The sequence below is a fragment of the Equus przewalskii genome, chromosome X, assembly GCF_037783145.1.
Source record: "Equus przewalskii isolate Varuska chromosome X, EquPr2, whole genome shotgun sequence".
NCBI classification, from domain to species: Eukaryota; Metazoa; Chordata; class Mammalia; order Perissodactyla; family Equidae; genus Equus; species Equus przewalskii.
In genome coordinates this window covers 15,024,819-15,043,930 of record NC_091863.1, presented here as the reverse complement: position 1 = coordinate 15,043,930, position 19,112 = coordinate 15,024,819, and the positions used below count along the sequence as shown (strand labels likewise).

Genomic DNA, 19,112 nt, shown 5'->3' with positions numbered 1-19,112 from the left:
ATGAAAATAAGGGCATCATAGGTGGGGTTCTCCAGGAAGCAGACTCTGAGGCAGCATTTAGTACGCATGACATGTTTTAGAGTTCAGTGTCCATGGAAGAGAGAAGAAAGCAGCGTTGGGCAGAGGGAGAAATCAAGTTGTGATACCGGCTCACCAGAGCCTTGGCCAACTCCACAGGGAGCTTTGGGGCTAAAGGGACCCCGCCAGGTTGTCCTGTGTTGGGCTGAAGTGACCGAGACTTTTATACCATGGGGTGTGGCCCACCCTGGAAAGGGTGCGCCTCGGCCGAGGAGGCTCTCTGCAGCTGAGGTGGTCCCTGGAGGGGCTGACAGCACTCCCAGCAATAGGGACAACCAGCCCTTCCCCAAAGCGGGCTCTGGGTAGTGCAGCTCTGTGTCTACCTTGTAGAGTAGATACTTCAAGGGGTGGTTGTAACGATTGAATAATGCATGAAAGGGGCTTATCCTAGTGCCTGGCTCCTGGAAGGCAGTCAGTAAATGCAGCTGCTGCTGTTATTTCTATGGGATTGTAGGCTCCACTTATTCTTGCTGGGTGTCCTGGGGCCAGTCAACCCATTCTCTGCAATTTAGGTTCCCTGTCCAGTCAAGCAAGGAAACTTTCAGCGGCTAGGTGTCTATCCAAGTCATGTATTTTAAGTGTTCATAACCAAAACTGCTGAGAAAAATCAAGAAAATAACATTATTTTGATTTAAAAATCAGAAATGAGTCAGGACAACCTTGTTCTGCTATCTTCCGATATATGGTGATATGCCTGCTTTCTTCTATTTTTCCTTTTATTTAACAGCTGCGGGCATAGAAACTCACCAGACAAAAACCCTCACAGGAGCTAGTAAATTACACAAGGATGGGCTTTTTCCTCTTTTGTTGAATTTAGTAACATTCTTTTTGCCAAAATGGTACCCGTGCATTGGGCAGACTGGAGGAGAACAGGGACCATCGAGGGCTGCAGTCTCATTGGGTATCAGCCGCTCCAAACACGTGCCTTGAAGAATTTGAGAAATTCTGGTATTTTTCAGAACTGAAATTCATTAGCATTGTTGTAAGAGTCTATAAATACAGTGAAAGGCATTTACAAATAGACATTGTAAAACGCTTCCACACCCACAGTCTGAACACTGTCAAAACACCAGCTGCAGCTTCCCTACTTGGAAGGATCAGAACCTTTTTTAAACTACACCTACTGTGTTTTCAAAATAGGCTTGCTTCTGGCCCTGTAGAGAAGATAATTTCAGCCGAAAGCCTGTGTTTGGCTCTTGGCATGGGGGATCAGGGCTCAGTTAGAGAGATGGGGGATCCCAATATCCTTCCTGTCAGAATGTGGCTGACGATTTAGAATCTGGGGAGGGATGGCTCCGGGATGGTACTTCCTGTTTCTTGAGGGTGGTCCCTCATGACCTGGACCTCTGAGTCTAGGATTTGTAACTCCACACATCCCCAACTGTTCCCAGGTGAGTTCCAGGTGTGGTCACAGGTCATCACATGGGCACTTGTGGCCGGGAGATTCTTAAAGGAGAGTTTGTAGGCAGAGGCTAAGAAATCTCCCCTTTACCTTGATGATGCTGTTAGGGAGAAAGGAGAGAGGACAGAAGCTGCCTGAATTGTCCAAGTCTCTATTATTGAATATGAACTTTTTTTTTAAGTATAGTAATTTTTATTTTATTTTCTTTCCTTTATTTTTTTTATTTTTAATTGAGGTAAAATACACATAACAAAAATTTACCATCAGAACCATTTGTTTTTTTAGCTTTCAGATGTACGTTGTAAGATATTTCGAATTCTGTGTAGATTACATCATGTTCACCACCCAAAAACTAATTATAGTCCATCACCACACAAGTGAGCCTAATTACCCCTTTTGCCCCCCCTCCTTCCTCTCTGGTAACCACCAATCCAATCTCTGTTGCTATGTGCTTGTTTGTCGTCGTTTTTTTCTTCTATTTATGAATGAGATCATACAGTATTTGACTTTTTCCCTCTGACCTATTTCACTTAGCGTAATACCCTCAAGATCCATCCATGTTATCACAAATGGCCAGATTTCATCGTTTCTTATGGCTGAGTAGTATTCCATTATGTATATATACCACTTCTTCTTTATCCATTCGTCCCTTGATGGGCACCTAGGTTGCTTCCAAGTCTTAGCTATTGTGAACAATGCTGCAGTGAACATAGGGGTGCATGTATCTTTATGCACTTGTGTTTTCAAGTTCTTTGGATAAATACCCAGAAGTGGAATAGCTGGATCACATGGTAGATCTATTTTTGGTTTTCTGAGGATACTCCATACCGTTTTCCGTAGTGGCTGCATCAGTTTGCACTGCCACCAGCAGTGTACGAGGGTTCCCGTCTCTCCACATCCTCTCCGACACTCGTTTCCCATCTTGTTAATTACAGCCATTCTGACTGGAGTGAGGTGATATCTCATTGTAGTTTTGATTTGCATTTCCCTGATAGCTAATGATGTTGAGCATCTGTATATCTTCTTTGGAGAAATCTCTGTTCAGATCTTTTGCCCATTTTTCAATTGGGTTGTTGGTTTTTTGTTGTTGAGATGTATGAGTTCTTTGTATACTTTGGATATTAACACCTTATCTGATATGTGGTTTGCAAATATCTTCTCCCAATTGTTAGGTTGTCTTTTTGTTTTGTTGATGGTTTCCTTTGCTGTGCAGAAGCTTTTTAGTTTGATGTAGTCTCATTTATTCATTTTTTCTTTTGTTTCCCTTGCCCGGTCAGACATAAATATGAACTTTTTTTTTTTTTTAAAAAGTGAACTTTAAAACTAAGGAAAAATTCACCTATAGTCTTATCCCCAAAACAACTACTGTTAACATTTTGGACTGTTTCTTTCCCATCTTTTTCCTCTGTGTGATTTGGTTTGTTTTTCATTGGCTTTTCATAGGTTTGATCATACTGAATGTCATACAACTTTGTCTTTTGGAAAAAAATTGCATTTATTGTACAAATACATAATGCGTTCCCATTTCAGAAAAAAAGGGTAAATGTTCTTTAATTCCACAAGTGTTCTGAGCCCCTGTCATGTACCAGGTGTTGAACTGGGTGCTAGAAATCACCCATCAGACTATGCAGGAATAACCACTGTAATATTCTTCCAGTCTTAAAAATAAATCTCTCTTCCTAGTATATCAGAATGGCATGTGGGTGCATGTGCTTTGAGGTGTATGTCATTTTTAACTTGCCTTTGTCCCTTGACATTGTAACATAAGCATTTGTCCCTGTTGTCATAAACTGTTTATAAGTGTCATTTTAATGGCTATATAAAAGTCCATCAAATATCATAGGTTATTCAACTCTTCCCCTATTTATGAGAGATTTGAGATCTTTTCAATTTATCTTTATTACAAATAGCACTGTGATAAATATATTGATCTGCAAAAGCCATTGGGTATTTCAGACTATTTCTTTAGCATAGACTCCCAGAACTGGTCCAAAGAAGATGAAGGTTTTTTAAAAAATTTTTTGTGGGGGGAAGATTAGCCCTGAGCTAACATCTGCCACTAATCCTCCTCTTTTTGCTGAGGAAGACTGGCCCTGAGCTAACGTCTGTGCTCATCTTCCTCTATTTTATATGTGGGACGCCTGCCACAGCATGGCTTGATAAGCAGTGAATAGGTCTGCACCCAGGATCTGAACCAGAAAACCCTGGGCTGCCGAAGCGGAACGTGCAAACTTAACCACTCGCCGCCAGGCCAGTCCCCAGATGAAGGTTTTAAATGCTATTGATATATACCCTATTCTTAAAAACTACTTCTTTTTACCCAACACCATCCCCCAAAGGCTTTGGGATAATTTTGAAAAATGCATGTAAAAGAATAAAATAGTTGGGAGTGACAACAAAAGGGAAATAAGAGTAAAAAAGTAGTCCCACCCAAGATAAGATGAGCACGGTCATGTGCAATAGGGTTCTCTGCAGCCCTCGAGATAGGCTCGCATTTGACTGGAAGCTTCCAGCTGTCAAATCCAAGAGGGAAATGGCAGCTCCAAGATTCTCAGTTACCCAAATGCATAAATAAGCCACATGTCCAGAAGCAGCCAAGTTGTTCTGAGCTACAGGTGATTAGCTGATGTGCAAAGCTCCTTCTTCCCGCCAATACGCCCTCTGATTTTCTCCCCAGCTGCCTACCAGGGTGTCACCTCAAACCCTCCTCCCCCTTGGCAAAAAGAAAAAAAGCCCAGTGGAATTAACTGGACTCTTCTTGCCTGAGTGACCTCTCTGCCCGGACAGAACATGTGTTCTCATAAGTTTGGGGCCTTGGTGTGTTCCCAAAAGGACAGAGCTGTCTGGCTGTGAGTCTCCCTCAAGTTCAGTCTGTAGTTTGGAGATGACAGCACCAAATCAGTCAGGCTCTGTAGATACCAAATAATAAGATTAAGGGCCCTCAAGAGCTTTTAAAAATGAAAATGCTTTCCTACTAATAATACCACATTTCTAAAACATTTCATTCAGAAGGTTACATTCAAATTAGTGGATACTGGGGCCCTGGCAATAAAATGTTTTGAAATAAATTCCCTCGATCTCGCCGCTCCTCTTGGCTTGGGGTCCGTCCAAAGGAGTGTGACTTTTGGGGCCTGAGCCTCGGTGCCCAGGGGATGGAGAAGGAATCTGCTATGGAAACCTGGCCTGGGGGCCCCCACAACCTTAGGAGGTTGGGGTGAGGCGGGAAATGAAGGCTCTGCTGTGAAGTTCAAGTTGCTTCCCCTTTCCAAGTACAGTAGTCCACGCTCTCCTTTTATTTCAATCGAGCTCTGAAAAGCCCTACAAGTCTCATAATGCACACACACACACACGCAGAGTCTTTGAGCTGTGTTTTCTCTTGGTGGAGGCCAAGCCCTTTGGCCCAACCCTGCTTCCCCAGAGTTTCCACCTCTGCTCATCTTTGGTTGAGGGTGCTGGAGGTTATGCTTGAGGTTAAGAGTCAGTCTTGTTCGTTTGGGAGCTGACGGGGGCTCTTCTCCATCACAAGAATGTGCCTGTCACGCTGAATGCTACCCCCACCACCTCTTCTTGAGTGAGAAACCCAGGGTCAGCCCTGTCACCTCCCTCCCCGACCTCTAGATTTGTAGGTCTCCTGCTTCAGCTTTCCTTCCGTCACCCATTACCTCCAGGACAGACTGAACCTGGCACAGTCTGGCCTTTGCCAAACTTTCTCCTCTTGCTATTCTCCAGGGACCTCAGGCTTTAGCCCTGGGACCCTTGGCCACATTGGACACTGCCACTTACCCCTAGGTCCTTGCTCAATCATGCCTCTTACTGATATGTCCTCTCTCCCTTTCCCTCTCAGGCCCAACTGTAATACCACCTCCTCTGTGTGCCCCTGGCCCCACCATGCAGCTCCTCTGCACTGACGCAGTCCTTTCATCTCATAGAACTTTGACGTGCCTGTATCTTATACAGCCTTCGCTGTGTGGGCTGTGGTTGTCTTTCTCTTTCTCCCATTTAGACCAAGAACCCCTCCAGAGTGGATACCATCTGGCTTGGCCCTCTCAGTACCCTCAGCATGATAGGTATTTGACAAATGTTCCTTGAGTAAATCTGTTACTCATTGTGCCATTTGGCTTCAGGCCATAGTGAGTGCAGGAGCCATGAGATGGACTATTTCTGTTGCTTTCCCGGAAGGAAGGGAGAAAGCGTGGCTTCTCCCTCTCATTTTATGGGCAGGGATCTTTTCCTATTTCACTACCATCACAGACCTTGCATAATCTCATTTGGGGCTCATTACCACCACCACCCCCCTCCCCCCACTGTGAAGAGCCCAAAGAGCTGCCCTTTTGGAGAAATTTGGAGAAATCTTCTGTTTGTGCATATGCGGACTGTTTCTCTCATCATCTTGGAGTTCTGTTCCTGTCCCCAAGGGCTGCTCCTAGCCCAAATACAGAGGGAAGTTGCTTGTGTCCTGATGGGCATGGGGGCACCCACCCAAGAGCTGTCTAATTTTATAGGCCTGTGCCCCAGCGCCAGCTTTCAGGCTGCCAGATCTCAACTCTACACCTTGTGCCTGTCAACAGCCTGGCTGATGCCTCAGCCCCAGGCCAGAAAACCTTTTTCTCAAGGTTAAGAGTAGCCGACCTTTGACAAGCGGCATTGGCTAAATTCCTTGCTCCTTAAAAGGGAAGCTCCCAGTTCCCGTTTGCTGGTGCTTATTTGGCCATGGGGCGGGAGCAGGCTCTATGTTGTACCCTGTGTACCAGCGGGAGGGTTTGCAGCTGAAGGTGCATTGCTGAACAGTCATTATTAAAATAGCCGTCTTTGAAAATGTGTGCTGGAGAAGAGGGCATCCAGTTTGTCAGCCAGTTTGCACCAAGGCCCATGTGGTTGGATAGCTTATTGGCTCCCGCTGGCTTCCTTACAGGCTACAGTGCCACCCACCCCACGCATAGCACACTCCTTAACGTGTGTGTGCATCACGAAAGCTGAAAAAAGGACAAGGAAACACACCAATTATTAAATGCCTGAACTTGTGTTTTTAATGTAGGGGCGACGGTCCAAAGATTGACTTGGTGGGCACTTCCATATCCGGCATCCTGGACAAGGATCTCTCAGACCGCAGCAATGACATCGGTGAGTAAGGAGAGCATTCTTGCTTCTCTTTGCAAAATTTTGAAAGAACTGCAGAGCTTGGCTTGCCCTTTCAAGCAACCTGATGAGAACTAACATAGCCATTTAAATACAAGGCTAACAGCCCTCAGTTGGTTTTAGGTGTTACAATTTTGAAAACAAGGGAAGTGATGGCAGTTCCCACATTAAAACAGAATTCCTGGGATTTTTACTCTCCCTGGCCTTAGGAGAAATTCTTTGCAAGGTCTAATGAAAAGAAATGATGTATAAACCTTTTTGTAAAAGTGGGCATTGGCACTTATATTCATATTTTCTGGTGATTTATGTTTTTAGTGTAAAAAGGTGAATGGGTGAAAATGCAGAATGGCAGAGTTCATTGTAGACACAGCACTAAGTGTTTTGACTTTGAATTTAAAATAAGCTTTGGTGTGATAATTGCTACTTAGTTCAGAACATGAGTGAGTTTTCCCAAGGTCGGGATACTACTGTGTGATAAATGGGAAGGTAGCTAAAGTCTCTGTGGGTAAACGAGTTGGAGGGCCTTCAGGGGGTGTGTGTGGGTAGGTGTGAGGTCACGTGTGTGCTAGTTGAGGTCACCGTTGGTCTGACTTGGGTGACAGCCCTTTTAAGAAGTGTAGATTTAGGGACTAAATTTTTTTGAGCTTTACATCTTTTATTTGTACCTGTCATAGTCATAAGTTAGCACTCTCTCCTATTCTACATGATAGAAAGGGCTACATTTTGGAATTTGCCTTTTTTTAATTAAATTTTTTATTTTGAAATAATTAGAGATTCACATGCAGTTGTAAGAAATAATAGATCCACATACCTGTTACCCAGTTTCCCCCAATGGTGACGTCTTATGAAAGTACAGTACAAGATCACAACCCAAATATTGACATGGATCCAGTCCACCAGATTCCCCAGTCTTCCTAGTACTTGTGTGTATTTAGTTCTGTGCAATTTTGTCACACATGTAGGTTTGTGTATCTACCACCACACTCAAGATATAGAACATTCCAGCACCACTAGGATCCCTTGTGTTGCCCTTTGATAACCACACCCACCTTCCTCCTGCCCCCCTCCCCTTCCCTAAGCTCTGGCAGCCACTATCAGGGATTGATTTGACATGGAAGATTTCCAGCATCATTTGCACTGGCTGCTCAATTTAGAAGCAAATGTCCAACATTTGGCAGGTCTTGTAAGAGGTTCCAGAGCTCCTAATATGAACATTCTCGTCACCTGGGTGGGTGCTGTTTTCTTCTGAAACCTGCTCATAGAGTTGCATCTTTGCAACTGCTAACCTGCAGTCTCTGGTCTGATCTTGTGAAGGCTTGAGGGTAGGATATGTCATTGTGACTGTAAACACCAAAAGTGCTTGTCTGGTTTCCAGAAACTGGTTTACATCCGCAGTCAGCCTTTGAGAAGCCGAGTCAGGAAGCATGACCAAGAGTTTCTGACAGCTTGAGATGATGCAATAATAATAGAAACGCTGGCTTGCTGTAGCTTTTGACCTGGTTAAAGGGCAGGGAACAGCAGAGCAGTGATTGGCAGTGAACGAGCAGGAATCATCAGAATGAGTCTGATTAAGTTCCGGTTCTACTGCTCTGCAGTTAGCATTCGGGCCCCGTTTCAAGGCATGGTTGTCGGTTGGCAAAGTGTCAGTGAAGGTAATGTGGGGCCTCCCACGGGAGGGGAGGTGTTCTCCCACCTCCAGGATACACAGGGCCATGCCTTGCTTGTGAAGAACATTGACTTTGACTCTTGTTTTCTTTGGGTCTAGAGATCACTAAGGTGGCTATTGCCAAAATATGAATCCCATGTTTTTTCATTCTGACAAGCTAGATTGGAAATGTTGGGGGCATTGATGGAGGGGGTTTAGTCTATGGAAGCTTTTCATATTGTGGAAACTAAGCCCCAGTTGTATGTATTTGGGAGCTCAGAAAGGGATGCTGAGGTTTAGTTCACTCTCATTTTGCCAAGAAGACATTAATCCAAGAAAACTATAATTCCTCAAGCTAATAATTTAATGTATATGTTATTTGCTTTGCAAGAAACGATGATTGGCGGCTAAGTAATCAACCAGGAAATACTCGAGTACCTACTAAAGTGCAAGTCTGAATGGTACCAAGGTCCTCACACACAGGCCCTGCCTTCTGGGGGCTTTGGGTCTGTTTGGACCCCTAAGACAGTAAATGAAAAGTGAGGTAACAGTCTGTCTAAATGATGACTGAGTGGTAGCAAGTAATGCTGATGAGAGTTGAGGATGCTCCTTGGCGCCCAGGGTGTGAGGGCAGGCTCCGTGGAGGGGGGCAGACTTTTCTGGATCTGGAAGTTGGATTCGCTTAGGTAGGGGCAGAGGTAGGCAGGGAAATCACATGAGGAGTGCTGGTAGTTGCGAGTGCATCAGCCTGGCTGCAGTAGAGGGTTTGTGCTGGCCTCGGGGCGGGGGGCTGACCTGGAAATGTAAGTCGGGCCTGGATTGAATTTGGATTTGTAATTTATTCTGTAGGCAGTGGGAGCCGTTGATGGTTGACTCTGAAGGGACATGATCAGGTCTAAAAATTCAGATAATAACTGATAGAGCTTTGTGGGACCCATGAGATGAAGGAAAGATGGGTGTCAAGGAGTCAGGTTATTTGATAGTTCGAGTGAGAGGCAGTAAGAGAGAGCCAAAATTAAGCTGCTCACAAAAGGATTGTGAAAGAAAGGATAGATGTGGACACGCAGAAATGCAAGAGAATTATTGCCAGGCTTCAGTAACACATTGGACTTGGGAGTGGGGAGGAGGAGAGAATGATTTGTTAGTTGTGAGGTTTTAGGGTTGGGTGACTGGAGGAGAAATGACTTGGGTAGAAATAAGCGTGACTGGAGGAGGAACTGGTTTGGGGGAAAACGTGATGAATTTATTTAAGCGTGTTGACTTTGAGATTTGACCGGACATCCCTGTCTCAGTGCTGGGTGAAGCCTGAAGGTGGAAGGCTGAGGCTGGAGAGGCATTGCAGGTCGAGATTAGGACCTTCCAGGAGGCGGAACGCAGAGCAGGCATCTGCCGATGTGGCTTTGAGTGCTGCTGATTCTGCTGCTTCCTGGCTAGGTGACCTTCCGTAATTTACATGGACTCTCTGAGCTTCAGCTTCTTTATCCACAAAGAATACTGATGTCTCTACCAACTTCCTCACCTTGTCTTCCAGAAATGGAAAATCTCTTGGAGGGCTGGAAAAAGATTGAGATGCTTATTATTAATATTGCTCTTTGCTTAGAAGTGATAAAGTCAGGAAGATAAATAAAATCTTTACCTTGAGAAAAGAGAAAAAAAGAACCTAGAGCTGAAGACCAAACCCTGTGCAAAGTCCACATCTAAGGGAAAGGCAGAATTTGACAACATCCCAGGGGCTGAGGGAGGAGAGGGTTTTAAGCAAAATGTCTTTAGATCCAAATGCAGAAATGCCTTTTGCAGGTGGGGTGGTCAAGGAGACTAGGACATTGCAGGGGGCCTGGCTCTCTTCAGAGTTGCTTTTCTATCTCTACTTTTGTAACATGTGTTCACTGCTTTGAATCAAAAAGAAATTATTTGTACCAGAATGTTTTGTTAGTGATTCAGACAATTGAAGCTGCCCAAATTTGCGTTGCAGTGAATAGCAGAACACAGACCTGAAAGCCATTAGAAATCATCAGTGTTAACTATAAATAAATCTGTGTTTCCTCTTAATAAAGCTATAATTTTACATTATTATAATATTAAATTAGAGAACACGGCCTTTCCAGAGCTCGGGTGGGCAGCTGCCAGCATCTGTCAGCCCGTGATAGCTTAGAATGAAATCAGTTGATCCAAAACTAAGTTGTTGATGTCAGCTTGAGATATTGTTTGTATCAAACTATGCAGCCATATTTCAAGGAACATAATAGAAAACATGGATGAGCTCCAGCACAGGCCTGTGCATGAATAGAAGTGAAAATTAAATTGTCCAGTTTTCTCTTGCTGACGGAAAAATCTCTGTTCCGATTGAACGGGAGATTATAGGCTGCGAAGTCAAGTGCCATAACATTTACTTTTATTATGCCATATATTGTAGTTCCCATGGCATGGCGGGATTTATTGTTACCCTTCAATACTACAGAGATTTTTCCCTTCCTTTCCTCCTAAAGCACGTGGCAAGAGGCCTCCAGGTGGGAAGCAGCCTGGGAACTAAGCCATCTGGTTTCCCATGACTGACTTAGAAAAAGCCCATCTCATTCTTCCTCGGTTGCTTGCCTTCTTTGTTTTAACTGTTTTTTTCCATTCGAAACTTGTCAAACTGTTCCCACTTCCATCTCTCTACGTGGATACCACCCCCTCTTCACTTGAGGAAGCTGAGGATTTCCCCTCCATCTTTTCAACCTGACCCATAGACCCACACTTCACATGGTAGTCAATTTGGGGGCCAAGTGTCAATAACTTTAATGGACTTAGGGCATGGACCTGGCTTGGTAGATAGAAAGACTAGCTTCAGCTTGTCCTCAGTCTCTCATGGATGCCTCAAGCCTTCTTCATTTGGGCCAGAAAATGCAAAAACACTTCCCTACACCCAGGGAACGCTATTAAGAGCTCGTCGATTTGGGGTGCTAGAATGGTTCTAAAAGTAGATTGTGGTGATGGTTGCACAACTCCATAAATTTGCTAAAAATTATTAAGTTGTGCTCTTAAAGTGGGTGAACTTTATGGTGTAGAAATTGTACCGCACTAAAGCTGTTAAAAAGCAAAAAGAGCTAGTTGAAATTTTCTTGGCACTCACTTTGAGGTCTCAATGTCAAAAAAATATGTACACACCACTGATTTATAAGTATAGGGTTAAAAGTGCCCCTTTACCCCACTTTATAAAACAGTTATGTTTATTTAGACTAATAGCTACTATATTGGTGTTTCTGAGTTGTCTGTAAACCAATCTTTTATAAACAGGATTATGTTTTAGATGTCTTAAGAAAGCTCTCTAAAAGCTTGTAGAGAAATCATTTTGTAATACAAGTAAGTTTCCTTAACGAGTTAAATAAGTGTATTGTTTTACACAGTTTCCTTAAATTGAGGCCCACCTGGACATTGATAAGGATGATTACAGCAGTGGTGATAGAATAATCACCAAGTGTTTGGAAGGCTGAGGGGTGTTTTCTAAGAATATGTGGAGGTAGAACATGCCTTTATAATCTTCGATTCCTCTTCGAGTACACTTTGCAATAGTTGCTTCTGAGGAATGTAGCTTACGTGTAATGTCCTAGTGTTAGAATCGGTCCTCTGGTACAGTCAGGAGTATATACACCCTTTCTTCACTCTCCCTACCATCCTGAGGTCATAGAGGTGAAATAATGGCAGTGGGAGCAAGCAAGGGGAAGGAAAGAAGGAATTAATAGTCACTGGGTGCCTCTTGACGCTTTGCATATTTTGATATTTCTCATCTTCGCCAAGCCCTGTGAGGGAGGTGTAATGACTCTCGTTTTTATAGGGAAGGGACAGGGAATAAAGAAATCCAGGTAACCCGGGCAAGGTTAACTGGCTAGTGAGTAGCAGAGTTGGATTTAAACCGAGATCTCCCTGACCCATGAGACCAAATTTTCCAGTGCATGAGGTTGGTCTACACCCAGCGGTTCTCAACCATTCTCCCCAGGGACCATTTGGCAATGTCTGGAGACATTTTTGGTTGTCACAACATGGGGGTGGGGTGGGGAGTGACAGTGCTACTGGCATCTAGTGGGTGGAGACCAGGGATGCTGCTAAACATGCCACAATGCACAGGACAGCCCCACAGCAAAAACTGATCCAGCCCCAAATGTCTATAGCACTGAGGTTGAGAAAGTTCAGCCAGTGCCAAGAATCCAATGGTGAATTGAGAACAGCTGGGCTGGGGATAGTGTTCCCTTAAGTGCAGCCTTGTGGTCCTAGAGTGGCCCATCTAATTTCCTGAGAATCTCTATAAAATGTAGTTTGAAAATGATTTCAGAGCTTTTGGAAACTGGTGACTTAATATACAAAAAAGTAAATATATTTGAAGTAATTCACTTAAATATGGACCAAAGAAGTTGCCATGACCTCTGAGAGAGCACTCTTCCTCAAGTTTGTGGCAAGTTACTTGCCCTAGAAAAAGTGATACAATGCAAATCTGATTTTCACCTAGAAAGAGTGTTGTATTTGGGATCAGATACCCTCCCAAGATTTAATACCCAATGTTTAAATGGATATTAAATAAAAGGATAACAAACATGAAATTTAATCAATGCTAAATTATAGATTTGTACTTTGTATGCTTTTCATGACATATATAAAGCAATTTAATAGGGACCAGTAACACAAAATTTTTGTTAATATGACACCAAATCTCTATAAACAAGTGATTAAATTTTTAACTTATTTTGAAATTTCTGCCTTTTACTATAAGAAATAATTTCTTGAGGTTTCTCAAACAGATTTGGGGGGAAGACTTAGATCCCTGGCTTTGGGTTGTTGGTTTTTCTGTCCCCTCCTTTTAAAAAATATTTTAAGTTTCCCCTTTTGGTGCAGCATTTCAGGTCATTGAGCAATTTCTTGGGTTTAATAGGACAACATATACTGTGTCCTGCTTGCCTTTCAGAAACCCATGAGTGACATCGGGAGTGTTTTAGATGGGCTACTGGCTAGGCATGTGTGTGAACGAGCCACGCTTCTTGTTCTCTTGGGGTTAGTTTGCTCTGACTTGAGAACTTTCATGTGAGAACCACAGCGCCCTCTTACAGACAGTGTCTCTTTACCAGCAGCCTTCAGACATAGCCTTTGGGATCAGGAACGTGACTGACATTACCTATGCAGAGGAGAGGAAGATGAGGTCCCTGTTATGTCACTGTCGAGTCTGCAAATGAGGCTGTGGGGTGTGCATGTGTCAACACATGCAGCTCTGGCTCCTATCCAGGGACACACATGATGATCAAACTTCAGTTTTTATCAAGACTATTTGAGAAGCAATATTCATTTCTCAAGTGTGATCACAAAAAGCAAAGGAGATTGTGCTTTGGGTCAAACGCTTTATACAAGGAAGTGAAACAGGTTGACCTTCTGATTGGTAGGTCTTGAACCTAGTCAGTCCCTCTGAGCATTTTTGGTTTCCTCTCTGCACTTCGGGAGACTCAACCTTGGCTCCAGCTAATTCAGAAGAGGTTCTATGCCTGGACCTCTCCCTACAGTGCCCCCTCCCCCGGTTCCCGACCTCTCACCTAAAGCTCTTGGGGCTCACAGGCTAGGTTTGTGCTGAGTAAACAAGGTCAAGCTGGCAACCAGCTGGTTTCAAAATCATCTCACAGTCCTAGAGGAGATGGGTTGATGGCAAGGCCTTGTCCTACTCCGTGTTTCCAAGAGTCTGATCCCAGATGTAAATTGAGGGTGTCCACTGATAGACTTTCACAGTTAAAAACATTGGTCCATACCAAAACTGAGGTATTCACCTCTGCCTACTTGGCTCCCCACAGGGCAATCCTGGCCTTTGGCAATCTGTCTCATTGGCTGGGTTCATACTTAGTTTTGATGGGTTTCACAAACATATTTACCCCATCACATCCAATAAGCACAAAAAACAATGAACGTTCAAAGTGCCAGTAGGAAAAGTCTCATGAATACTATAGCAACACAGGTGGAGGTTAAACAAATCAAAATGAGGAGATGATGACAAATGTTGCGTAACCTCCTGGGAGTGATGAATTTGGTGGTGTGAATTATTTTAAAACACAGAGAAGAAACAGTGCCATCCTGCCTGAGCCACCTACAGCTGTCAGCTTGCAACAAAGAAAAGTAACTGAGTGGTGAGAGGAGCAGAGGGATGTTTGGGTGTGTAGCAAGCATCAGTTCAGCTGGCTCTTGCCTTTGAGAAGGTCACAGTGCCTGCTAGCTGTGTGGACTTGTGGCCAGCTCCAGAAGCTCAAGCGTGTGCAGAGACAGTGTGTCCTCCCCTGGGATTTTGATCACCTTGTCAGGGCCCTCGCATTCTTCTTTCAGCCCAATGGCTTGAGCATCTCTGTCTTTGCTCCATGCTGTGACCATTTACAGCTTTCAGAACCCAAATTCAGAGGGACGCCCAGTGGGTTCAAAGTAGTCTATACACAGCAAAGAGACTTATATAGTAACCTTTGTTACATCTGCAGTGTGCTCAAGTGAGGCCTCTAAGCTGCGAATGAATGTGGAAGCAAGAAGGGAACAGGTGACGTTCTGCTCTCAGATTGCACATGGCATTTATTTGGCCTGCAATGCCCCCCTCCGCCCACTGGCTGTGGGCTCCCAGATTGGCAGAGCCTGGTTGTGGCTTCCGTTTGACTTGTAAATATCCAGAGGGATATTCAACCTGCCAGAAAACCATGCTCCACTACCCCCTTTGTCATACTAAAAGCATTATAGACAAACTACACTTTAGTAAGGAGGAAAGTTAAGTTACCAAACTCCTTTTTCTGGCCACGGACTCTTGTTAAGGCATGATCTGGAAACCTTGGCCCACTCAGCCTCCCACTACCTTTGATTCATTAAATGAGAAAAGTGACAAGCCCTTCTGGAGTGAGGTTGGTGGGCCCCGTTAGAAGGTAATTGGATCTGGTGGTGACAAGCTAAGGATGAGGTGTAAGTGAACAGGGAGCCCTGATTTAGAGCCAAAGAAGCCTCTTTATTTAGCTTCACAGTGACCTATAGTGGCGTGCTCCACCTCCCCAGGCCTGAGTCATCTCTCCCTAAGGTTGTTCATAATCCATGGAATTTCACAGACTCATCTACCAAGAGAAAAAAAGGCTTTGAATGTGAGGGACTTCTGATTCTTGTTTTACTAATTAAGCACATTTTTAAAAACAGATGCTGTTGCCTGGTAGAAAGGATATGATCTGCAAGTTTCAAAATTGAAGGGGCTGGCCCTGTGGCGTAGTAGTTAAGTTCAGCCTGCTCTGCTTTGGCGACCCGGGTTCGCAGGTTCAGATCCCAGGTGCAGACCTACACCACTTGTCAGCCATGCTGAGGCAGTGAACCACATATTAAATAGAGGAAGATTGGCACAGATGTTAGCTCAGGGCGAATCTTCCTCAGGAAAAACAATTGAACACATTTAGCTTACTGGGAGACTCACAATGTTGACCCTCTTTCCATGGCACTTTATGGACTGGCGATAACTTTGTCATGGACGTATACTAGTTCTTGAGGTGGCTTCTGAAAACCACAGGTCCAGCACATGTCTGCAGAGATGAGGGTGGGGGGAGAGGAAAAGTGCAGGGGGCAAATGAAAGGCTCTAGAGAGAGGTGGGTGGTGAAGCTCAGGTGAAAACTCACCACCCAGAAATATACAATTAGCTGATTAATTTTTTTATAGAGATACAGTTGCTTGTGATTTTTTTTTTAACTCACTCACAGAATGTCGGATTTTTAAGGGCACTTTGAATACTTTGTACCTCTGTCCTTTTCCTTCCCCCCAAGGCTGGAGAATGGGGGCTCGCCAGCCCTCCCAGCAGTTCCGGAGCTTGCCCCTCCCAGTGTGGTACAAAGAGCACTGGGCTTCGGACAGGAAGTATTTCCTCTCAAGTTTTGTACTCAGTATAATTGTAGCTTCTGTGTAATTCCGGACGTTAGGATGTTATTGTTTCACACACGTATTAAAATTTTCTGTTAGGAGTGTCAGACTGCTCCTCTTTAAGTAAAGTGCTGTTGAATAAGATGAAACGCCCCATTCGTCTTGCCTCTTAAAAGGAAACGTGCCCTCTGCCTGGTTGCACATCCTGCTGAAGCAGGCCGTCGGGCACAGCATCGCACCTCTTTCAATCTTGGTGTTTCATCTTTAAGCCAGGGGCTTGGATAAAATGATCAAAGGGGCCTAGCTCAGCCTTGCAGTCTTGTTTCTCTGACTCTTTCTTTTAGCTGAGTTTCCTGGACATTGAGAAAACTGCTCTTTTGGTAACCTCTGAATCCTCTTTAAGATTAAATAGCCTATTCTTTCATTTCTCTCTTTATTTCACTTCCTTTAGTTCTGTTAGTCCCTTTAACCTCGAATTGATAATTTGGCCCTTTCTAAGCTCTAATCTAGGGTTTTCTTTTGGCCTAAAGATTTTTGCTTATAAAGAATTTGCTGGCCGTATGGAAGTTTAAGTAATTAACAATTTGGGGCATAATAGTTATGACAGAACTTTTTATAACATGCTTAAGATTGTTCATTCACCTTTTTAAAAACTTATCGTTTTTGCTCAAATTCTTCAAGAGAAATGTAAAAAGGTAGGATGTTTGCCATCCTAAATAAGTTTGAGTTCCTAGGGCAAATTCTTATGTAGAGGCAAGATAATCCCACAGTCACCGAGGAAAGTGGATGGTATCTTAGATAAACCATGGGTTCTCAGATGGCACACTTTGACTTGAATCCTAGCTCTGCGAGTTCCGGGTTGAGTGACTCTAAGATCTACGTTCCTCTTCTGCATGGCAGGGTTAGTAACGCCCACCTGCCTTAGAGGGTTGTTGTAAAATTGAGACATAATAATGTGATGTGGCTGACATAGAACAGCCACTTTCTGAGTGGTAGCTGGTATAGCTGCAGTTAAGACAGAGAGAAGCACCAGGCATCAGCCTGCATTCTTACCATGACTACTGCTATTGGAAATTAGGCAAGTTCTTGAACATGTAACATAAATCAGCTGACCAAGATTTTGATAGCTGCATCTGACATCATTTCAAACATGATCTACTCAGCTGTATTTTTATTTTAAAGAGCTTCTCCACACCCCCCAATTACATAGAGAATAGGTGCTTACTTTAAAAAAAGTGAAAGAACACAGAAAATTAGAAAGTGCTAGTCCCCTAGTATCTCTGCCTCTCCTTGAGATAATCACTGTTAAGGTTGAACATACTTTTAGAAGGCTTTCTATGATTGAATGGATGGATGGATTTTTAAAATTTTATTGATGTCATAATAGTTTACAACATTGAGAAATTTCAGCTGTACGTTATTATTTGTCAGTCACCATATAAATGTGCTCCTTTACCCCTTATACCCACCCCCCAAACCCCTTCCCCTCTGGTAACCACTAAACCGTTCTCTTTGCCTGTGTGTTAGATTATCTTCCACATATGAGTGAAATCATGCGGTGTTTGTCTTTCTCTGTCTGGCTTATTTTGCTTAACATAGTACCTTCAAGGTTCATCCATGTGGTTGCGAATGGGATGATTTTGTCTTTTTTTATGGCTGAGTAGTATTCGATCGTATATGTATATATACCATATCTTCTTTGTCCGTTCATCAGTTGATGGGCACTTGGGTTGCTTCCACGTCTTGGCTATTGTGAATAATGCTGCAGTGAACATAGGGGTGCATAAGTCTCTTTGAATTGTTGATTTCAAGTCTTTTTGATAAATCCCCAGTTGTGGGATAGCTGGGTCGTATGGTATTTCTATTTTTAATTTTTTGAGAAATCTCCATACTGTTTCCTGGATTTTTTTTAATGTGATCATGTTATATATACCCTTCTGGTTCACAGTTGTTTTTTGTACTAGATACTGTATGTTTGACATCTTTCCACATAAGTCACATAGATAAACCTTATACTTTTAAAGGCTGCATAACATTCCATTGTATGATTCTACCGTGACCAGTTATTTAGGAGCAATGCTGCAAAGAGCAGCCTAGGACAGCGATCCGCAAACAGGCCTACCTGTACCTTGGGGGACCATGGAGACTCCCCAGGCCACGAACAGTGCATCGTCATCTTCTTATGTGCTCTGTCTTCAAACTCATGTCCTGAGAGGCCTGCTGTCTTTCTGCGTCTCCTTTTCCGCCCCTCCTTTCCCAATCACCCTCTCTCACCTTACATGGCGTGGCCAATCTCCTGCCCACTCCAAGGATATAAAAACCCCTGATGCAAACTAAGAGACAATTCTAAGATTGGTGTTGGAGTTGAGAAACTGAGTGACTCTATTGACTGGACAAAAAATCCATTTACAAGTCAGTTGGTTTCTAATTCTTTGCTTCTAACAAAATCGAAGGAGGCACCCAGTGAGTTGTTCGTTGATAGATTGTTAAAAATAATTCTTGATACTACATCACTGTCTGATTTTTGGTGTATAACTCGGAAGGAGTTCAAAGAATTGAGTGACACTGTGATAACAAAATTCTTTCCATTCCTACATAGTTCTATTTATGTGAACACAGTTTCTTGGCACTTACATCTATAAAATGAAAAACAGGAATAGAATTGATACCAAACCATGTCATTCTGGTGCTAAGTAATAATCATCCGTATATGCGTGAAGTATTTGAGAGAAAAGCCCAATAAAATTCTACTTTTTTATGCTTACAAATTGTTTATCAAAATGTGTGGTATGTGTGTATACATGTCTTGATTATTTGCATATTAATAATAATTGTAATGATAACTCAATCCAGAAGGAAAATAATTTTACACTTAGAGCCTTATTATTTCAGGAAATAAAAAAATCATAACTTTCAATTCATATATGTTTTTATAGCATAAAAAGATAATTAACAAAGGACAAAATTAACAACAGCATAAA

The 19,112-nt window shown here is 43.2% G+C and overlaps 1 protein-coding gene across 9 annotated transcripts in view; it reads left to right on the top strand.

Annotated features, from left to right (window-relative positions):
* SH3KBP1 (SH3 domain containing kinase binding protein 1) overlaps positions 1 to 19,112 on the top strand; it is a 315,045-nt gene that overhangs the window by 274,303 nt on the left and 21,630 nt on the right. For all 9 annotated transcript variants that reach the window (XM_070603477.1, XM_070603481.1, XM_070603483.1 and 6 more), the window contains one exon: positions 6,516 to 6,601. In XM_070603477.1, the coding sequence (XP_070459578.1) occupies positions 6,516 to 6,601 (86 nt within the window). The remainder of the gene's footprint in view (positions 1 to 6,515; positions 6,602 to 19,112) is intronic.